At 45.9% G+C, this 21,244-nt stretch overlaps 2 protein-coding genes across 4 annotated transcripts in view; one reads left to right on the plus strand and one right to left on the minus strand.

The window, feature by feature from the left end:
- LOC138623038 (GRAM domain-containing protein 2B) overlaps positions 1 to 21,244 on the minus strand; it is a 191,551-nt gene that overhangs the window by 120,560 nt on the left and 49,747 nt on the right. The window contains exons 1-13 of one of the 3 annotated variants that reach the window (XM_069702299.1): positions 16,777 to 17,067; positions 12,808 to 12,984; positions 12,385 to 12,448; positions 12,128 to 12,200; positions 11,913 to 12,016; positions 11,693 to 11,791; positions 11,364 to 11,435; positions 11,065 to 11,133; positions 10,799 to 10,895; positions 10,433 to 10,522; positions 10,225 to 10,324; positions 9,486 to 9,596; positions 8,416 to 8,775 (exon numbers count right to left, since the gene is read on the minus strand). In XM_069702299.1, the coding sequence (XP_069558400.1) occupies positions 8,757 to 8,775; positions 9,486 to 9,596; positions 10,225 to 10,324; positions 10,433 to 10,522; positions 10,799 to 10,895; positions 11,065 to 11,133; positions 11,364 to 11,435; positions 11,693 to 11,791; positions 11,913 to 12,016; positions 12,128 to 12,200; positions 12,385 to 12,448; positions 12,808 to 12,984; positions 16,777 to 16,850 (1,149 nt within the window). In that variant the 5' untranslated portion in view covers positions 16,851 to 17,067 and the 3' untranslated portion in view covers positions 8,416 to 8,756. Of the gene's footprint in view, positions 1 to 8,415; positions 8,776 to 9,485; positions 9,597 to 10,224; positions 10,325 to 10,432; positions 10,523 to 10,798; positions 10,896 to 11,064; positions 11,134 to 11,363; positions 11,436 to 11,692; positions 11,792 to 11,912; positions 12,017 to 12,127; positions 12,201 to 12,384; positions 12,449 to 12,807; positions 12,985 to 13,764; positions 14,137 to 16,776; positions 17,068 to 21,244 lie in introns of those variants that run through there. The other 2 variants (XM_069702300.1, XM_069702298.1) reach the window with 2 other exon arrangements.
- Positions 623 to 5,353, plus strand: lim2.2 (lens intrinsic membrane protein 2.2). Its single transcript, XM_069702221.1, is given in 5 exon segments — positions 623 to 811; positions 2,226 to 2,448; positions 3,167 to 3,307; positions 3,471 to 3,605; positions 5,201 to 5,353. Coding segments are annotated over 5 exon segments (759 nt in total). The 3' UTR covers positions 5,272 to 5,353.

The following is a 21,244-nucleotide window of genomic DNA, read 5'->3' on the forward strand; positions in this document are numbered from 1 at the left end:
GTCATGTTATGCATCAGATTTTACTTTACGTGTGGCTCATAATGGCATATTCAGTGTCACCGTCCGCCTGTGGGAGTTTAGATGTTTGCACACAAGTGTGACACAAATAAGGAGACTGCCGGGGGGGGGGGGTCAAAAGGGTGAAACCGTTACAATGATAAAATAGTCGCTGTCTAACACGTGCTGTTCTTGCTTTTGAATAAAGAAACATATTTTTAAGGGACACTTTGAAGTTGTGAGCTCACTATTTAAATAAAGATATATATATATATATATATAAAGTGGGAAATTGGAGGAGTTTTATATTTCCCCGTAAGCGCCGTGTTTGCTTGAAAAGATGCAGACACACATATCAGGTAGAATTCACGCAGGCTGGATTGACGTGAAAGAAGTTGCGGTTGATGAGGACTGCCGGCATACTCCTATGACCGGCATGGCTAAGCTGGGTGGGGTTGGGACATGATCACGGCCTTTGACAGAAATAATCCCATAGTGGGCGTCAAGTCTGAACAACTATTCTTCAACAACAAATTGAATGAAGAAACCAAATGAAAGGAAGCCGTGAAGTACACGAGGAGAAAGATCAGGTGCAAGAGGTTGGAGGCAGTGGGGTGACAGAGGGATGGAGGTGACTGCAGAGAGGAGGGCAAGAGGGGGGAGGAGGCGGGGGGGATTTACCATCACTCACATGCTGCGCTCGATCATTCCCTCTTTTGTGCGGTGGACAATGAGAGCCAGAGGTACAGGGCTTAAAAAGGATAGGCACACTGTCCCAGCCAGCAGCCCGGGAGAGAGACCAACCAAACCAGAGGTACCAGGAAAACACAAAAACGATTTGGAAATACACAGAACCTGCGTTTACTGTACTTCCAGGAAGATGCTACTCTTCTTTGAGGTCTTTTTTTTTAAATTATTTTTCATTTTTTTTTACCAAACCTGCTTTTAGAGAGCAACAAGAACTACAAAGACACAGAGGAGATGGAAGTTTAAGACTCGGGTTTGTCCTACTGAACGGGGATATTTGCAGAGATTTACAAACTGGGCCTGGAGACCCTAATGTTGGTTCAAGTTAATTGAGAAAAATCAACAGCAATATCGTCAGACATATTTGGGATTCAGTCGTTTAGGTCTTCTTTGGATGTGCCTTGGTGAATTTGTGCCGTTTTTTTTTTTTAAAAGAGCTGTACAGTGAGAGGTCTAGGAGTTGAGATCTGCGGATGAAATCATTTGGTTTGCTGGCCGCGTGACAGCAACAGTGCTGACAGTTCAGTTGCTCGGTATTAGAAGATTAGTTTGTGATGCATGGAGGGGAATTAGTGGTGAACAATGGCTCTGAACTGCCTGATAGGCAAGCTCATTGTCACAGAGGAGTTTGGGTCAAGTGCTTTGCTGGCTGCAACCAATTTGATCGCATTTTGAAGAATGAATCGTTTTCTTATCTGACGCAGGAACATGAATTGTAAACTGCACATTGCTGTTTTTAATCAAAGTGCATCATGCAGATAATATGTTGATGTTTCAAAAAGGGGAAATTATTTGTTTTGTTTTTTTAAACTGAAGAAACTTACTTTTTTTTTTTTTGCTTGAACCTCGGGCTCGCACGCACCTTCATTTAAACCAGAGGCAGGCAGCTTTTCGTGCACATTCGTGGAGCTTTTTGGTCTTTCACCCCGTTTCCATTTGGCTACATCAACCAGTGGGCCTGCAAAAGTACAGGTGGAAACACACTCGGGGCGCACCGAGATCCGATTTGTTCCGGCCGCGTTCAGAGGTGGCCCGGACGCGCGTGTGGATTTCACCGATTTGTGTTTAATTCAAACCTGCGGCAAGTTCTCGATTGTGTCCGTCTCACAACTTATAACAGTTTAGAGGTGGTAGTATTTTGTAAAGCGTCGCAGAAACTTGACATTTGCCATGTAGAATGGATACCAGATGAAGACGTATTATGGATGTTTTCGTGTAACATGCCTGATGCAGAGCTCAGCCAAAGGCGTTTCTAATGCACGAACTGTGGAACTCGCAGGTTCACAGCAGAACGTCTATAAAGGCAAAACAAATCCAAGTACTGTCACTTAATCAATAGAAAATTTGTTCAAAATGGATAGTAAGTAATACATGTAGTGAGGACTTGTAAGTGCTGCTGATTTATTCAGGACGCAGGAGGTCAAACGTATGAGCTGTAACTGATGTACCTTTCTCCGCCCCGTCCTGTCTTCTCTGCACAGCTACTGAATGTTTAGAAGGACAGCGTTTTCCCGGGCTTCTCCACGATGCTGTACACTTTAGCAGGAGGAGGCACGCTCTGCGGGGTGGCCGCCCTCGTGCTGCTCATCGTTTCTACGGCGACGGACTTCTGGATGCAGTATCGGTACTCGGGCAGCTCCGCCAATCAGGGGCTCTGGAGGTTCTGCATCAACCACAAATGCCACGCCCACACCATAACCGTCGGTGAGTACTTCAAACGGGGCACCTGGTTTAAGTTCACGTTTTGCGCTTCTTATTTTGAGAGGCAGCAGCGTCGGGAGAGTGCACGACCGGTATTTGTTGCAAACTTGCCCCACGTGTGTGAAAGCAGGCTCGCGGCAGCAGCGTGTACGATTTAGTTTTTAGTTTAGGTTTGTTGTTTCTGGGCTACTGTAGAAACGTGGTGGTGCGACACGGCGGGTTCCGCGGAAAGGGACCGCTCCCGACGTAGTTCAGAAGGGTTCATTCTAACGTAGAGAGACATTATTTTTAAGTGTCGGGTGAAAAACACACCAATGAAAACGCGCAGTAACTCTGGATATTTCATTCTATTTCAGTGAATAGATCCCCATTTAAATCTAATCCCTCGTTTTGTGCTCACGTCTGCTAATACATTGGGGTTTTAAAGCTTTAACCGCTGGTTTCTCTTCTCTTGAGTTGACGGGCAGTGAAACAAGCCAAAAGGTCATTTAGAAACAGAACAGAGCTGTATTTTATAAAAGAAACTAACAAAAGGAAGAAAGAAAAAACAAAACCCGAAAAAAAACAAAAAACGTTTGGGTTCAATTAACGTTTACAGAGACCGACCTCCGTGACTTGAATGTCGGCATAACACCCGAGGGCCACAAGCTGGTGTTAGCCCACGTATCTGTCCGAGTGTACTCAAAGAGTGTTTACGCGGCCCTGACCCTTCTCTGTCCAGCCTTCTGGGATGCCACTCGGGCCTTCATGCTGCTGGCGGTGCTGAGCTGTTTCGCCGGCGTGGTGCTCGGCCTGAGCGCCTTCACCAACGGCACCAAGAGCAGGAGGGTCCGCACAGGAGGCATCGCCCTGGTCCTGTCAGGTAACCAGTAAACATCCGGGTGATAGGATAAAAGACTAAAAATCGGACAAATTGTGATTACGTCGAATTTTTTTTCTTTCTGTGCGGAATCACTTGGTGAAAGTAAAAAGGATTGTCAAGAAACCCGTTTCTGTGTCCGTTTTCACATTTGTTCTCTTCTCAGGTTTTCTTGCTCTGCTGGCTTTGGCAATTTACACCGGAGTGACCGTCACTTTCTTTGGCAAACGCTTCTTGGACTGGCGCTTCTCCTGGTCCTACATCATAGGCTGGGTGGCCATTGTTTTGGCTTTTGCTGCAGGTTTTTATGACATTCGTTCATTTTTGGGAGTACAGTTCTGTTTGTTGTGAATGGATTTCCAAGGAGTGCAACCGCCGTCAGAAGCCTGTACGTTACGACCTAGTTTGTTGAACGGGAGGCAACATAAAACCAGTCCTATTTTAGGATCGATTTAGGAAACTTTTTAGAGCAACTCTAAGCAAGTAGGGAACAGACATTTAAAAAAAAAAAAAAAATTTATCTTCGTGAGTGGGGTCCGGTTAACCGTGTCGCTAGGTGTGACGCATGCTCTTATAAGGTGTGATTGGTTGATCCAAAAAAAAAAAAGAAAAGTATAACGAACACAGAATGGACCAGTGACATCTAGTGGAACTGAAATGAACTGCATCCCACCATCAGGCTGTAACTGTTTGTGCCCCGTTTACATTTACCAAAGACTTAAGGGCCGTGTTCACTTTAATTCCTGTCATTGTGCTGATGTGTTGGCTGGGAGATGAGCGTGTCTCTAATGAGATCGACTACAAACAGCATTCCTGCAAATCTTATCTGCAGTGTTTCACTAACTCTCTGACGTTCAGTGCTCGAAGAGTATTTCTCCTCCCTCTTCCCACCATTTACTCCTCTGCTTAAGAAAATCTTAAGCCACTTAAAAGTCCTCCCTGCTCCCAACAGTTTTTTGTGAATATCTCTTATCAGAATTTAGCGAGTACCTTTCTCCCAGGATTTTCTTGTATTTATGTCACTGGGAACCACTCTGGGGAGTTTTATGAAGAGGACCCAAGATGCAATTAGTCAAATAAAGTTTTGGAAAAGTTGTACAAACCTACAAATTAGGTCAACTGAAAGAGGAAATGCTGTTTAAACCAAACAAAATATAACCAAAAGAGTTTACCTCAGCTTTCCTAAAAGAAAACCAGCAGTGAAAATAAAACTTCCGCTTCTCTGTTTGGACTAAAAACCAAAATAAAACCCGCTAAAACAACCCTCCTGTTTTTAGCGTTTCCAGACAAAAAGAAAGATAAAGGGGGCAATCCGTTTTTTGTAGGTCTAGGTGCGGCTTCAGCAACAACCTCCCATAATTCAGCGTGTATGGCTCTCGAACACAAAACAACAGGTAGGCCGAGTTTTTATACTGCCAGTTCCAAACGATCCCCTCCGGACTGGCGAGACAGATTAAGTGCTGGACCAATCAGGATCCTCGGCTTGTCAAGACAGGAAATGAGAAGTGAGGATGGGCAGCTGGAGCACATTATACTGTTTGGCATAGACACAAAAGAATTAGGAGACACACCTGGAGGGATGTCTGCTGCAGCCTTTACGCCGTACAAGCTGAAGGTGCAGCGTTTCACTTCTTTTTTTTTTTTCCGGCTCATTAAGAAATCACTTCAATTTCGTCTCTCTAGAGACCGAAGTCGGTGAATACACACTTAAGTTCTTGGTAAACTGGTCAACTTTGTTTTGCCCGTATTTAAAAGCTACCACGAGTGGATCGGAACATTTTCAACCTCCGTAACAGCTAACGGACCCATGCTTCTGACGTGCTTCCTTTTCTGAAACTTGATTGATAACATTTGACTGCATGACGAACATAACACACCTCTGTCGTGTTCTTTTAGGCGTGTTCCAGATGTGTGCTTACCAGCGGACCACCGCGGAGCCCGCTCCTTCAAATAACCCCGACGGCTGAACAACACGAACGCGCCGATTAGTTCCCGAGACTGTTGCGATGCAAGTACCTTCTGCTTTGATTACCTAGATTGGAATAAACAGTAATCGACGTGTGGTTTCACTGCAACTCCCGATTCTCCGTCTATAATCATTTCCTTTTTAAGAATTTGACCCCATTTTTTTTTTTTTTTTTCTGGTTAATCGAATTTCCGCTGATTTGACACTACACCTCGCCCGGGGCAGATACCATTTCACCTTTCGTTGTCAGGAAAAACAACAGTTTTAAGAGTAGAATGTTATTATTTTACACATTTCTGACTGAAGGTCCACCAAATCATTTATTATTAAAAAACCCAGTTTAAAATGCATTTCACTGCAGTTGGTGTTTGTGAGAGATCCTCCACTAGATGATGCTCTTGTGCCACAACACACACACACACACACACAGTAAACTCGCCAGAACATAGCCTTAAAAAATACAATTATCAATATCCAGAGACTAATCACGGTACAATATATTCTTGAGGTTTTTACATGTCGACATGAGCAGCGTAGAAACCATTCAGCATTATTATTTTTCCAGGGGTTCGGTCTGATTTACAGTGGAGCTTAAACACTCCCTTAAATCTATCGTCCGATGGGCTTTGGTTCAACCACAGAAAATCTGGAGCTCAAAACGCCGTGTCTTCGATGCCTCAGACTTCCACACATTATTTCATGGATCATATTCTAAAATGCTCTCTGTGTACGTACTGATAAATAAAAAAAAAAAAAACAACTGAGCAGTAGGCAGCGAATAATACCTCGAAACATGAGTATTAAATTCAGGCATCCTGCGTGTATTCTACCCGATCCACTCCCCCCCCCACCCCTACTACTTCAGTGAGCACATTTTCCATCCATTCTTAACAAGTCTTGTGTTGTAAGAATAACGGGTAAATACGCAGGCCTTTATTTACTTTGAAACGTTTTGATTTATTTTGAACAATTGCAAAGCCATCTCACAGAGACTACTTTGAATTGCACAGAATGCAAATAAATATATCGAGGACATAGCAGAATTAAGGACATTAACAAACGATACAAAATTATTTACAACACTCTGAATAGTGCAAAAACCACACAAATACAGCCCTCGTCCAGATTCTTGAATTAAACATCAATTTGAGGACAGTGATTGCGTGTGCCGCCCCCTGCTGGGGGATTGTAAGAACTTGACTGTATATGGCATTACGACAAACAAAAAAAAAAAAAAACCTTTGCTAAACATTTGAAAAATCCTGAATGAGGATGTGGCAGAAGTAAACCACTACACCTCATCAGGAAGAGCATCCACAACAAGGGCGATGTTACATCGTCGACACGTGGTATGGATATGTTGTTAGGTTACTTTAAAAAGGGTCATAAGAGAGGGGGGGGGGGGGCAAAAGCATTCCGAGACACCAAATACAGTCTTATCAATTATTCAAGTCAAATAAAATGAAATGAAAACAGTGTTTTGTTTGTTTTTCCTCAAAGGGATGTTGGAGAAACCACCAAAGACGTACAGAATGTGAAACCCCATCGCGAGTACGAGACTTTGAAAATGACCAAAAGAAAAGTTTTGACAACCTAAAACCACGTGGCAGGTAGCGCCCACCACCCCCTGAGTGAAAACAATTTATTAAAAAAAAAAAAAAAAAAAGGTCTTGGCACCGTCAAGGTACCGCAGAACGCCGGCTCTGCCATTTCCTCTCAATCCAAAACACACAAAGAGCCTCGGATCTGTGACAGGCACAACACGTTTTCTTAAAGTGCGCTCGCTCGCCTGAGCTCTTCCTTTGACTCCCATCTTTTTTTTTTTGTTGTTGTTGTTTTTTCTTCCTTTTCTTGCTTGCACGTTTTCTTCCCCGCAAATATCGAGCTCCAGTTAAAAACTGCACACAAAGATAAATTACATTTCTTCTCATGCATAATAATAATAATAATAATAATAATAATAATTTGTTGCATATTGAAATTTCTTTCGGGGGACCACGTTTTAGTTTTTGCTGTTGAAATCTCGAACCTTGCAGCAAGTGTGGTTCTTTAAAAAAAAAAAAAAACAAGTCTCCTCTTAGAGGCGACGAGAGGAGAAATGAAAATACAGTATCAGTCAAGTGTCCGTATTGCAGAAACCACACGCACATTAGAAATACATTATTGGTGCTACTTTAAATAACCCGACAGAAATCTAGAACTGCCTCTGTGTCGTCAAGAGGTCTGTCAGAGAGCGCGAGAGAGAGAGGTTTGCACTTTGACGCGAGATAGTTGTTTTCCCGGCAGACAGTACGTCGACGAGACATCTGAACCACGACGGGTTAGAAATCTACTCTTGACCAAAGTCGTAGAAAAGCCGTACACGAAAGCACGCCTGCGCCTCCCGACGCAACCTCCAACATTGTCCTATTGTACTAGAATATGTTGTGCATTGATGGTGCATTTATCCTGTGGACACTGGAGGGTGAGGGAGGTGGAGGGGGGGGGGGACAACCTCTGAGCATCGATCTTTTAAAAATAAAAAAAAAAAAAAAAAAAACGGGTTTAAAAATCATGCCAAAGACGAGGAGAGCAATACCGCAAAAAAAAAAATCGCCGCGGATCGGAGAAAGACCGTCGGGAAAGCGTCGGGCCTCCGCGGGGCCGGTCTGAATTTGAAAGATTTCAGCCTTCCGTCATTTCAACCCGCAGCCGACGAGGGGTGGGGGGGACGAGTCGAAGGAAAGTACCCCGGGGGGGGTTGCTGAATTGACAAAAAGGCGAAGACGGGTTTTGAATGCGCAGCTCGAATGAGATTCGAGGGGGAAGTGAGGGGGGGGGGGGGGGATCGTCTCCGTGCGGTCATGCGAAAGACGTGCACTTTGTGCATCTTTGGCTGTAGTGCGTAGCGCTGTGTCTCCGTGGTGAGGTGCAAAACGTGAAGCGCTGCAGCAGGCCAGCGCCGATCGGTGTTAGCCCTGTTCAGACCGCATGCTAGGGCAAGGGGGGGGGGGGAACGGACGACGCCGGTTTCACAGACGCGGAGCAGGTTTCCGCCGGGAAAGTGCCGACCTCGGCGCCCGGCCGAGCTCCGAGCCGTTCGGGGCCTTTGGTTTTGAACGACGGACCCGCTGCAGCCAGGCAGCGCCGTCTCCGTGGGTTTTTTTTGTTGTTTTTTTGTTGTTTTTTTTGGCTCGGCTCTGCGTGACTTAAGTGGCGACGTGTCCTTTTTTGCGTTACTGCACCGAGAGGAAGTGTTTAGCCCTTCGAGTCAACCAGTCGTCTCTGAAAATTGCGCGGGTCGGCCAGCCTTCCTCTGCGCAACGGCACAGGCCGTGCCGGCAGCAAAGCCTGAGGACGTCAAAGTTCGCCCGCCGCGGTCAGCGGTGGGAGGGCGGGGAGGGGGGGGGAGGAGGAGGAGGAGCCCCCCCCCCCTCCCAAAAAAAAAAAGATCTTCCAAATCACGAGTCAACCGATCTCTCTCTCCCTCCCTTCGGCCAGCGAGTGTTATGTGTCCCGTTGGTACCTGCGAAGCGAAAGGGAAACGGGTTAGCGCACGGACAACACTCGGGTGCGTGCAGCTCCTCGGCAGTCGGGCCGCGCCCATCGCAGGAATTGCTCTCCCGTTTCCTCGAGCGAGAACAAAACCCAATTGTGCAACTGAATAAACGGCTCCGGTAAAAAAAAAAAAAAAAGACGATCAACGGACGCGAACGCGCCCGGTCAGAACGTCGCAACAGAAGCGCCCGCGGCGGTCCCGTCGGACCGGAGGCTCCGAGCCGCGGGCCCGACGCGTCCCGTCTCCGCCGGTGAAGAATCGGGCCGACGGGGAATTCGTGAAACGCGCCTCTCCCCCCCGAGCTCCTCAAGCGCGACGCGTCCGAAACGATCGGACGGCGCCCGCGAAAGCCGCGAGTCTCGGCGCGTTTCCCGAAGCGAACGAGGTGTTTTTTTTGTTTTTTTTACACGTTTGCGAACGTTCGTCGCGAGGGAGTCGAGGACCGCGGCGAAACAAAAAAAAAATAAATAAATAAATAAAAGAGTCCTCGAGTCTTCGGTTTTCCGCTTTCTTTCTTTTTCGGCGCAGAGCTCCGACCGCCGGGGGTCACCGACGCGTGAAGTTCTGGGGTACAAAACAAAAAAAAAAAAAAAGGCCGACTCGTCTGAATTTCGCCTCTAATGGCGACGGCGTTTGGAGCCAAAAACGACGGCACTCGGAAGAGGAAGACGTCTTACCCGCTTTGTAAGGTGTTGAACTCCGGCAGCGCGCCCAGGGATGTCAGCTGTTCCTCCAGGGCCACGATACGCAAACCGATGTAGCCCGAAGACAGCAGCAGCAGTACGACCCTGCGGCGGCGGCAGAAAAAAATAAGGAAAAATAAGAAAAAGGGGAAGAAAAAAAAATGAAACGCACGAGTCACACTGACTGCCTCTTTAACAGTGGCGGCAAATGATCCAAGCAGCTTACGCCGGAACTTTCTGCAGGTTCTTAAGCGAACAAAACGCACCTGAATGTTTAAAATAATCAAATTTTTGTTGTTGTTGTTGTTGTTGTTTTGGTCCGTTTCGAGCCACGTTTGCCAACAAATCCCAAATCAACACCGTTCAGATCAAACGCGCGTGCGCACGTTAAGCGACGGCGCGCTTTCACGGGTGCAAATTACAATTGTGAAAATCTTGATCGCAAAAGTCAAACGAAAGAATTGTTACATACTGCGACGAGATTCTGCAAGACGACGCGGCTCGGTAACCACCGGGACAAATTCCTCACCCTTTCCTTCGAAAAGAGTGACGAGTTTGAGAGTGAGCGGCAGAATGAGATTTAGCGCACGGGGGAGATGAGATGGGACTGGGTTAAAAAAAATAAAAAAATAAATTAAAAAAAATTAAAAAAAAGGGGAGATCGGAGGGAAAGAGGAGGAAAAACGGAACGCGCTCGGAAAAAAAAAAAAAAAAAAAAGCGGGCGCTACTTACAAAATCAAGTAAATGAAGAGCAGCGTGTTGAGGGTGCTGGCCTCTCTCTGCACCAGCAGGGACTTGGCTTTTCCGGTCACATTCCAGACCCACGATCCACCTAAAAAAAAAATAATAATAAAAAAAAAAAAAATCATCCAACGGAAATGTAAACGCGCCGTGAGTATCGTGTGTCAATGTCGCGATTTTACGTGTGCGCGTGTATTACCTGACACGGACAGCTCCTCAGAAGATGAGCTGTCGCTCTGCTGCATGCGCAGGCTCCTAAAAGCGCAGCCATTTCCGTGAGGCGCTGCCTCTGCGGAAGGGAGACGGATGGGAGACGGAAGGGAGACAAAAGAAATCAACGTCAAAACTTCTTTCAGGCCTTGAACTTGGCTCGTTCTGCTGGCTGGGACGTCGGCGAGAGCGCGAGACGACGGCATCCGAAACAAACCGAGCAGCTCTTTCTCCGCGCGGAGGACGAGTTACAAATCCGATTCCACGTCGGACGCCGCCGTTCGCCGCGCGCGCGTGCGACGTCGCGTTCGCCGATGCGACGGCGAGGCCGGAGGATCGGGCGGCGAATTCTCACCCGTGTGCGGCCTGTGCAGAGGCTGGTCCTGCAAAGACACCGACTCGGAGCCGTCGAATTGGTCCAAGCTGTCGTCCAGACTGGACTGACTGGAGTTCTGTTGGTAAGAGACCGAGTTGTTTATGAGAGGGGCGGTAAAGGGAGGGGGGGTTTTTGGTCTCGTATGTGTACATAAAGACTCCCCATTCAAAATACTTCAATTACAAAAATGTTGACTCGACAATGTTATTTCACTTTTTTTTTCCAGCGGAGAAAAGATCTCTTACCACGAGTTTGCTCTTATCGAAGCTGTTTTCGGCTGAGGAGAAGACGGGGCTGCTGTTTGTGCTGCCGTCCTGTAACGGGAGGAAAAAAAAAATCAGATCCTGTTTTTTGGGGGTTCTGACAAATGGGTTTGATAGTCTGCATACACAGAAACGTTTTCTTTTCTTTTCTCCAGGTATAAAGAAAAAGCAGGGCAGCTTCCACCGCAAATTTACAAAACTGCATTTTTAAAAAGAACTATATATTTTTTTTTTTGGGGTGGGGGGGTGTACTCTTTTAACATTCGACCCGAGTCACTCACCTCGAGCTGAGGACAGACTGAACGCAGCAGCTGATAACATGATTCTCTGTTCCGCAGTGACACGAAGAGGTACTGAGCAATCAAGAGAAATGATCCGGAAAAAAAAAAGAAGAAGAAGAAAGCATTAATATCAAACGTCTACCTTATTGGCGAGCCTGTACCATAAAATACACCCGGTCAATGATTAGATTAAATCTAAAAGCAGAGTTCAGTGCGGTTGAGCAAGACTTTAAGCTTGACCTTGAGCGTCACCCGTCGTTAAAAAAAATAAATAATCAAGGCTTTACGGTCGATTCGGATCGCGCGCGGGCCGAAGGCGAGAAACTGACCTTGTCTCCTTCGACGGTGCGAATCGACAAGGCGTTGGGTACCAACAGAGCTGTATTCTGCTTCTTCACTATGTGGATGCAGGAGATGGGAATCACTACCTGCGGCAGAACAAGGACGAGGCTCAGACTCGGAAATCGGTCCGATCAAAACGCAGCGGTTAAAAAGTTAAAAAAAAAAAAAAAAAAGAAACGCCAGGCCGCGGCCCGAACTCGGCCCTACCTTCGTGTCTTTGAGCAAAACTGAGGAATAGAAGCAGGCGTGGGTGTCGGTGACGTACAGCCGACCGTGGTAGGGCACTTCCTTCTGCAGGGCGCAGATGTATGCTGGAGGGGGGGGGGGAGGGAGAAGGAGCGCAAACATTACCAGTTACAGAGACCGCCGGGGCATTTATTTCAACGCAAGTCGCTCGTTCTCCTTCGTTCCCGTTTACCTACCGTGAAGCAAGTCTTCGCTCTCGGGGATGGCCGGAAACAACTTGTGGAATGTCTTGTTGTGCTTTATGAAACTCTGCGGGGGGGGAGAAGGACACGAGATGGTTCTTTTGAAACTGAAAGAGCGGAAAACATTCAGATGGAAGGTCTGCGGCTTCCGCCTTGACGACAAAAAAAAAAAAAAAAAAAGCACGATCTTCCGTTTCTTCACGGTTTTCCATGTTTTAAAAAAATAATAATAATAATAAAGGTGGACTTACACTCGGCGTGCCGGCGCTCTCCATCTTCTCGACGCCCTTGTTGTCGCCGTCGAACGTCTGCGACCTGCGGGGGGGGGGGACAAAGGGCGCCGCCGGTCAGCGTTGAAGGAAGTGCGGTTCGAACGCTTTGGTGCGTGCAGACTCGCGAGATACGACACGATCGCACTTCCTCAGTCCAATAAAAAAAAATAATAATAATAATAATAAAAAAAAGGTGTGTGTGTGTGCGCTTTCATCACTTTTTATTGCGACAAAACTTGGGGTCGGGGGGGTCAACATCTGACTGTACGATCGAAACGCAACGGGACTTTCTCGGGACGCGGGTGGTGCTTTCCTCGCGGCCTACCCCCCCCCCCCCTCCTCCCCCGATTCCAAACGCATCTCATGACCTCATGTGCGATCCCCTCCCAACCGGTTCCTTACCTGACGGCCACTTGTCTGACGAGGGTTTTGTGCTGTTGCTGGGTCGGGAGCTGGGCCGCCTCTAAGCTCAAGGCTTTCCTCGCCTCCGCCTTCTTGACGCTGCCATTGCTTAAGCTGCTTCTGCTTTTCTTCACTTTGGCTGGCAGCCCGCCACCACTGCTCTCCACCGGGTAGTTGCTGGAGAGGAGAGGAGAAGAAAAAGAAAAGAAGAAGAAGAAGCACAGACTTAGCGGCACGCTAAAATAATAATAGAAACGCATCGCACCGCCCACACCGTCTGTGCAAAAAAAAAAAAAAAAAAACACCTGTCGGCTGTAAATGCGGCTACCAGAGAACAGCGGAGTTTAACGCTCTGTTGCATTCGCAGCGGCACGTATCGGGTGTTTAAAATCAACCGCGGGTTTGCGTTTGGGCACATTTTGAAAGACGTATTCGTGAACCGAGTCCCTCCGTTTTCACTCTGTGCAATGAGTAAACTGATGGGCATATTTTTTTTTTTTTTTTTAATGTGTTTGGGACTGGTTACCGTCCAAATGAAAAAGTTATATGGATACAATATGCGTCATCAGGCAATCACATCTCCTGGCTGCTTTACAACCTCGCAGACGTAGGTTCACGCTCTAAAACTGACACGCCATGCAAATATGCCATTTCAATAAAGTGTAGCCGAAAACAGCCCAATAAAAAAAAAATTAAAAAAAAATCAGATTACAGGATCCACTACAGTCAAATATGCTCTTCATACGGCCTGTCCTTGACCAGGAAGTAAAGAAATACAAATTCACCGCAAGACCTCCGTGTCGGCTAAAATGTAAAAGAACATGACTCTAAATCCACACAACATGTAAACAATAACGATACAGTGCAAATATGAGACTTTAAAAAGAAAAGTTGCTGTTTGAGAGAAACCTCCATCTCCAAAGAACAAAACTACAAAATCCGCAAAGACCAACTCACCCGGTGACTTTAAACCTCTTTGATGAACGAAAGCTCATGTACCTACTTACAGTAGGCATTTCCTATCCTCACAAATGGGGGAAAAAAAAAAACCCAAAAAAACCAACCGTTATTGCAAACGATAAACAAGCCAGTTATTGTAAACAAGCTCTGCTCACTATCCTCGCCAAAAAAACAACAACATCAAAACGGAATGAATCGCTGTCCTAGTTCATCAGGGTACTTCGCCACATCCTGCCAGAAAGAAGAAGAAGAAAAAAAATAAAATAAAAAAAACCCCAACTGTTGCCGTGTGTGGCCGTGTGAATGTGCGAGTAAAAAGAGGAAGCCACTTTGTGTTGAGAATGGTGTGACACTCCGTAGTGCCTGACGTCAAACTCGGCCACTCCCCCTCCCCCCTCACCCCCACCACCACCCACCCGCGGTCAAACAGGCATGAAAGAGACCAGCTTATACAGTCTCTCTCTCTCTCTCTCCAGAGTCAGCAGAGCACAACGCAGGCACTGGCATGTTTAAGAAAACCAGGCCCATCCCACAAAATCTTCCACTGACAAACACGATCCGCAATCAAAAACAAACAAAACAAAAAATCCTTTCTGGCTGGTATTTCTTCTGGTCGGGCAAAGCAGCATCAGAGACTTCAACAACAAAAATGAAAAAAACAAAACAAACAACAACAAAACAAACACGACTCTGTACACGAGTGACAAAGTCGAATTCTTGAGAGCTGCTCAGACCGGCCCATCCGACCCGATCTGGGAGCGGCGCGTTGTCAACGTATCCCTTCGGGCGATGAATCGAAACGAGGACGCGCTCGGCAGTTCAAATCTTTGTTCAGAGAAGTCCGGTTTTAAAAAAAAAAAAAAAAAAGAAGAAAAAAAAAAAAGCAACCGACTCTAAACAACCGGCGGCAGAAGATTGAACCGTCCGTTCGTCAACACTCGCGTCAAACATCAATACAAATGTCCCAGACTGGATTCTTGATGAAGGAGAGTGTGCTCTGCTTTTGTTCACGGTGATGTTTCATAACTGAACGGCTTCATTTTACCTGAGGAATTGAGGCCAAGGAGGAAGAGGGGGGGGAAAGAAAAAAGAAAAACGTGAAATGCAGCTTCGGTGTACGCCTGTCCCGCCTATCTCAAGTGCGGAATCCAAATGGTGACCGACCATGCAAGACGTTTCCCCGTTTGTGCAATAGAATATATTCACAAACTCGAGTGTAAAGAAAGGTTGAGCCCGTTTTTTTTTTTTTTTTTGAATTTTCAGCCATCAAGCATTGAAATAAAAAAAAACCATTGTTTATAATTATGTGTAGCTGCAGCTTGTTCCTCTACACTAAAAACTTAAAAGCAATATATTTGAATATTTACATACAAAACAATACAATGAAGCTAGTGGCTTTTGGGGCAGGTAAACTGCTGCGGTTGCCGTTTAGACAAAAGGCAGCGCGCCGAGAACTCTTTTATGATCGGCGAACTGGTGGCCAGGTGTTTGCGTTTGATACGCTCACCTGACCCGTATCCACTTGGAAGGGGGTCATGGCAGCAGGGCAATATAGGCAGTATTCAAATACCATCAATTGTTTGAATTTATCAACAACTTCCTCTTTACTCAGGACTAACCGTAACCATTAACGAGATCCTGTTAAAGCTGCATCCTGTAAGACTCGGGAAGCCACAAGCACTCCTCTAGTTCACTGAAAAGAGCACTGGATTAACAAAAAAAAATTATATATATATAATATAATTTTATATATATATATTTTTTTTTCTTTTCTTTTAAAACCTTTCAGTCTAGAAGCTTGAATTTTGTGGCGATGCCGTCATCGTTAAGTCCCTGGATTACTTTGATAACAGGCAGACCAGAGCCTGCAATTGTCTTTATCCTCACTTAACATGAGCGTGTGAAGTTTAAGTCCATACATACAGACGGTCTGGTCTGGCAGTCGGCCCCGTAGGTCTACCGTCCGTAACGCTTATTGATGATGTTTACAAGACCGTTTAAAAACCCTGACACCAGGCAGAAAAAAAAAACAAAAAAAAACAAAAAAACAACGAGAGCACCTTAAAGAAACATTTCGAGTTTGGTCGAAAAGCACAATAAAACCCGAAGACTAGGAAGTCTGCCTGTGTGGAAGAAAGTGACTCATCTTTAACAGCATATAAAAGAGTTCAAGGCCAAAGCCATCAAACGGTGGACAGGCGTGCGTCAGTTTTATTTATTTTTTTGCTCACCAAATGATAGCCGTGTGGAAAAACGCTGGTTATGAAATGACTTGCGTAAAAAGCGCAATTTTTGAAATGACCGCTTTGCAGTTACAAAGCAGGATGTGGTCTGAAATGAGTGTGTATTGGTCAGATGCAGACCCTGACCTCTGACCTACTTACTTGTTGAAGCAATATGTCAGACCAACTCGCAAAAAAAACAAAAAACAAACTATTTTGGACCTAGTTTTACCGCCACTCCTGACATTTTACAACAAAGCACGGGCATATCAAATTCTCTTGAAAAGAGCAGATTAAAATGGACATGCACGAGGTCGCGGATGCGCGTTTATCTGGACTCGATCCGGAGTACAATTTGTCTCCGAGAGGTGTTGGGGGAGAGAGGGGGGGACTACAGCGCAAACAGCAGGTCATACAGTCATGTTTATCAGGCGGGGAAACTACAGCACAAACTGCAAACTCGCATGAAGATATGTTCTGGTAAATAAAGATTACTGACAGAACGCATCGGTTTGGATTTTTCTTAATCTGCATTTGTTCTCGTTCTATTTTAGACCAGGCAAATTAATTCCTCGCAGAGTCGTGACGGTCATTAGCTCAGATCTGTGACCACTGCTATTTATGGAGTATCTACTGAGAAAACAACAAATCACTTCAACTTTTCAAGGAAAATGGGTTGTTGGTCATAAAACAAAAAAATGCACTTAATCAATCACGTCAGCTCCGCCTTATCTGGCAGTTCGAGACGTACTGGCCGAGATCAGCAATATACATTTTCTTGCCTTACCTTCCCTGATCCTCTGAGCAATGAGAATCAGTCACAGCACCCTGTTGGTTTAACAAGCGTTTCCCTCTCTCCATGATCAACCAAAATTCCCCTTCTTCCACAATCCCTGAAAGCCTTGCAACCACCCCTGGTAAAGGCAGCTGAGTGACAGAGTAAGGCAGTACCTTTTGCACTTGGACCCAGAGTATTCACAGCCCAATCAAAAAGGGAGTAAAGGTCTTCTTTTTTTTTTTTTTTTTTTTTTTACTGCAGTGACTGAAAGTACGCAAGAGCACAACATGACGATAGGGCCAGGGCCACAAAGACACAGCAGGACATTGAATGAGATTGGGCAACGAAAAAAAAAAAAAAGAAAAAGAAAGGCATTCTGTTGTAAGCAAACCCATAATGTCCTCCCAACAGCTGAGTCCTCTCCGAAGCAGTCACAGGCTGTGTTGTCGTGGAAACGGTTAACAGTGGGAGGTAGGCAGTGAAAAAGTGTGTGTGTGTGTGTGTGTGTGTGTGTGTGTGTGTGTGTGTGTGTGTGTGTGTGTGTGTGTGTGTGTGTGTGTGTGTGTGTGTGTGTGTGTGTTGAAAGAAACATTGCCAGGTTATTCTCACTTTCCAAAAAAAAAAAAAAAAAAAAAAAATGACAACATTCAATACCCTATTGTCAATAACAACAAGGAGATGACTTTAAAAGCAGCCAGTACAATGCGCCGTGACAATGGCTAGCTGGCAGTCTTTGTGGCTTGATGTAAATGGGGCCATTGACCGCAAGAGTATTTGGGTTCGGGGTGGAGCATAACAGCTTGAAAAAAAAAACCACAATGAAAAGTCCAATCAGTTAATGTAGTAGACCCAAGTTACATTCTGTTGGAAAAATTACTCAAGAGGCTCGGTTCAAAAATCAAACGCATCGGACATTTATTCTTGCAAGAAGGAGCGACTACGTGCATGTTGTAGGTCACAAGATAAGGAAACAGGGGACTCGTCCATTAGATGCGGAAAGTAAAATAAAAAAGAATCGCTTGCAAAATAAGACAGAAAACAAAGGGAACTTTTCAGAGCCTGTTTGACGAGAATTTCCGGAGCCACAATGCAAACGAGAAGAAGGGACAAATCTTTTTTTCCCCCCCCCATCACATTCATATACCTCAATTGAGAGCTGCTGTTCATCAATAGGCTATTTCTGTACCCACGACATCACCATTCAGGAAACTCAGCGAGACAGATAAAAGTCTTCCTGCACTCGACGCATCCGTCCTAATATAGCCACCATATATCACCCCTCACCCTCTCCTGTCGAACCAACACCTGCCATGTTTTCCCTGGAAAGTTTAAACCTCGGGTGTCGAGCTACAGGACGGACATCGTTAAAAGGTTCAACAGCGCAAACAGGCCACCGTGACATCCTTCAGCACTACTTTCTAAAGCTCATAACAGAGAGTACAATGTTTCACAACATGCAGCTAATACAATAACCTTAATAAAGACAACTTAAAAGCTCCATAATGCTGACACCTAGATTTCCCAAATGTGTAATTAAATCCCTGAACACATCGGCCCTCCCGGTGACATTTAAAACTGGGGAACGGTGTCCCAGTATCTATTTCTGGCCCGGGCACTTGGATGAATACAGAATATAATGTGAACAGAAAGCATATGTGCAGTATAATGCTTATTCACACGTGCCAAATTCAAGAATCTGCTCGCGTACATACTGCATTTTTACACATACTTCCTATTGGGAATTCGACCTCGTGTTCATCACTCGGCTACAGATAAGATTTGGGAGGAGGTGCAAGGCGACCTACGTTCACCTTCGTCAAAAAAAAAAAAAAAAAAGCACTCGTGCTGGATAACACTCTTCCAATAATAACGTGGACAACCAACTGCACCACTTAGGTATGAAATGCAGCATATCAGAATAGAGAGCACAGTTAAGAGCTGGCCGTGGCCCTTCTCTGATATGAAACCGCGCAGGAAATGCCTTCAATTGTAATAATCATACTTGTTCAATAATTAAGCGACATCGCCCGCAAATTTAAACATTGCATCTTCACCGGGCTTATAAAAGATGCCCGTGTTAACCGGAGGTGGGATTCGACTCCGGCGCAGGACATTCCAGTCAGCAAAAAGAGCCCCTCCGGGTGTAGACACACGAGGCTTTCATTTTCTGTCCCAAGACGAGACAGCTGGTCCCAGGGGTCCCGCTGCAGACGTCAGCCATATGTCAGCTGGTCTGCAGTGCTGGCGCCCTCAAGACAAAACTTTTTCTGGAGAGGATGCGTTCCCACAACCAACGTTGCCTCTGCAACAACATGAGGCCTGGGTTCACACGCGAGGCTTTGCTGAACTTCTGCAAAGTCATGAAATCTCTGCGATTAGCTGAGAACGAGCAGAACCGCGTAGCGTGACAGCACCATCTTCTGGACGGCCTTGGATCATTTTCGTCATATGACCCGCTGACTCGCCAGCCTCCAGTCAAAGCCAGTCTATAACCAAAGCAAATCAACAGACTGTTGCAGCTGACCAATCAATCCAGCAGGGTTTAAATATGCCCCCACTTCATGACAGCCAAGTTTCATTCACAACCAGAAACACGCAAACAAACAAAAATTACGAGAGGAAAAAAAGAAAGAAAGAAAGATAACCCCTAAACATTAATGTGGGTCAGACCGAGAACGATAATCTGTCTGCATGTATAAATGTGTGCATGTGTGCGAGCTTTAATGGAGCAGTCAAGAAGGGCAGGGAAATGAGCCAGTGGTCAGGGCAAAATAACACAAAGTCTGTGGCGCCCTGCCAGGGCTCAGTCTGCAGGAAAACTCTCTGTGTGTCTCTGAGTGTCTCTGTGTGTGTGTGTCTCTCTCTCTCTGTGTGTGCCTCTGCATGCGTGTGTGTGTGTCTCTGTGTGCGAGCGTGTGTGTCTCTGTGTGTGTATGTGTGTCTCTGTGTGTGTATGTGTGTCTGTGTGTGTATGTGTGTCTCTGTGTGTCTCTGCGTGCGTCTGTGTGTGTGTGTGTGTCTCTGCGTGCGTGCCAAGTGGAACAGAGAGTGCGTTTGTGTGCATGTATTAGAATAAATGCGTTCGTGTGTTTGAGTGGGAAGTCATGTGGCCGTGTTGCACGCAGCATCTCCCTTCACGTCCTCTGTGCAAGCTGGGCGCAGAGACAGAGAGACTGAGAGACAGAGAGGTTCTTTCTTCAAGGCCACAGAGTGCTCTTCTTGACCGGGCATGTGACCGGGGAGGGGAGAGGCAATGGTGAGGTGGGAGGGGCTGAAAAATCCCACCTGACTTTAAAATCATTCAAAAGTAGAAGAAGGTCACCGCCGTTTTTAAAACATTTTTGTTGATTTCAGCTCCTCGGAGCACCAGCAACTCAACAACTGTTGAATTGCATAGAGCAGCAGGGCTCATCTCTGTATTACGGGAGGTAAAGTGTATAAAGATCTTCCTGCCCAAAACTATTACCTATACTCCACACAAATATACAGTAAATGATTTATTCTATAACATTTATTCAAATGAACGGGGAAAAAAAAAAAAAAAAACAGAGTCATCAAATTAGGTTTTGCGTGTCCTCTTACAGCGTTTTCACCATCATTTTACTGAGCTAGGAGGGCGTAAACAAATACGCAGCATTCTTCACATGACAAAAAAAACCTGCTAAAAATTGTATGAACACCTGGAAGTGTAGTAGCATAGAGAAAAACTCCTGGGGGTGAAAAGCTTTTCTGAGAGGAGTGTTTAGTTGCCTTTTCCTACAGATACTTCAGCCTCTAACGAGCAGCTAACCTTGTGATGTTGCGGCAGTCTCTCTCCTTTCAAAGAACCGGGCTTATCTTGAAATCGGGATGCTATAAAACAAAACAAAAATGGAAAAAGAAAAAAAAGGCGTCGACTCGTACAGTCTTTCACGACCAGAGAGACGACGTTCTGCCAGCGAGGCATCACATCAAATTTCTTCCTGCTGTTCAAAGCCGAGCAGGACGGACCAGCTTTAGCTCGTGCATTTAGATAAGCCTGCATAAAGCCTCGTGCGTCTGAAATTAGACCGACCTATGGCAACGACTTTAGGTGGAATTCACACCGAAAGGCGAAATAGCCACAAAAAAAACAACACAGCCTTTTACGTGGCTCGCCGGCGAGGGAAATGGGGTGGTCGTTAGCGCGAGCCCCGACGGAGGCGACAACGTAACTGCGAAGCTTGACCAGCTGCTTAAGCATGCAACCTCTCATTAAGCGATTAACAGTCCTGCAGATGTGGTTTTGGTCCTCTAACTCGGGTTTTCCCTTTCAGCCTGCAGCACATCTCGTAATTTAGACCTACAGTTTTCGCTGCCCGCAGCCGCTGGGAAGCTCCGTCCCGGGAGCATCTTCCTGGAGCCAACAGGACGCCTGCGAACCCGCCACACCCAGCCTATTCTGAGCTCCTCCAACTCCACCAGCTTTGCAGCTCCACCGGGTTCTTCCCCCATTTCA

This window comes from Brachyistius frenatus, unplaced genomic scaffold (genome assembly GCF_029030835.1).
Source record: "Brachyistius frenatus isolate BFR_SWC_R1_liver_20210118 unplaced genomic scaffold, ASM2903083v1 Contig_41, whole genome shotgun sequence".
In the NCBI taxonomy this organism is placed as follows: Eukaryota; Metazoa; Chordata; class Actinopteri; family Embiotocidae; genus Brachyistius; species Brachyistius frenatus.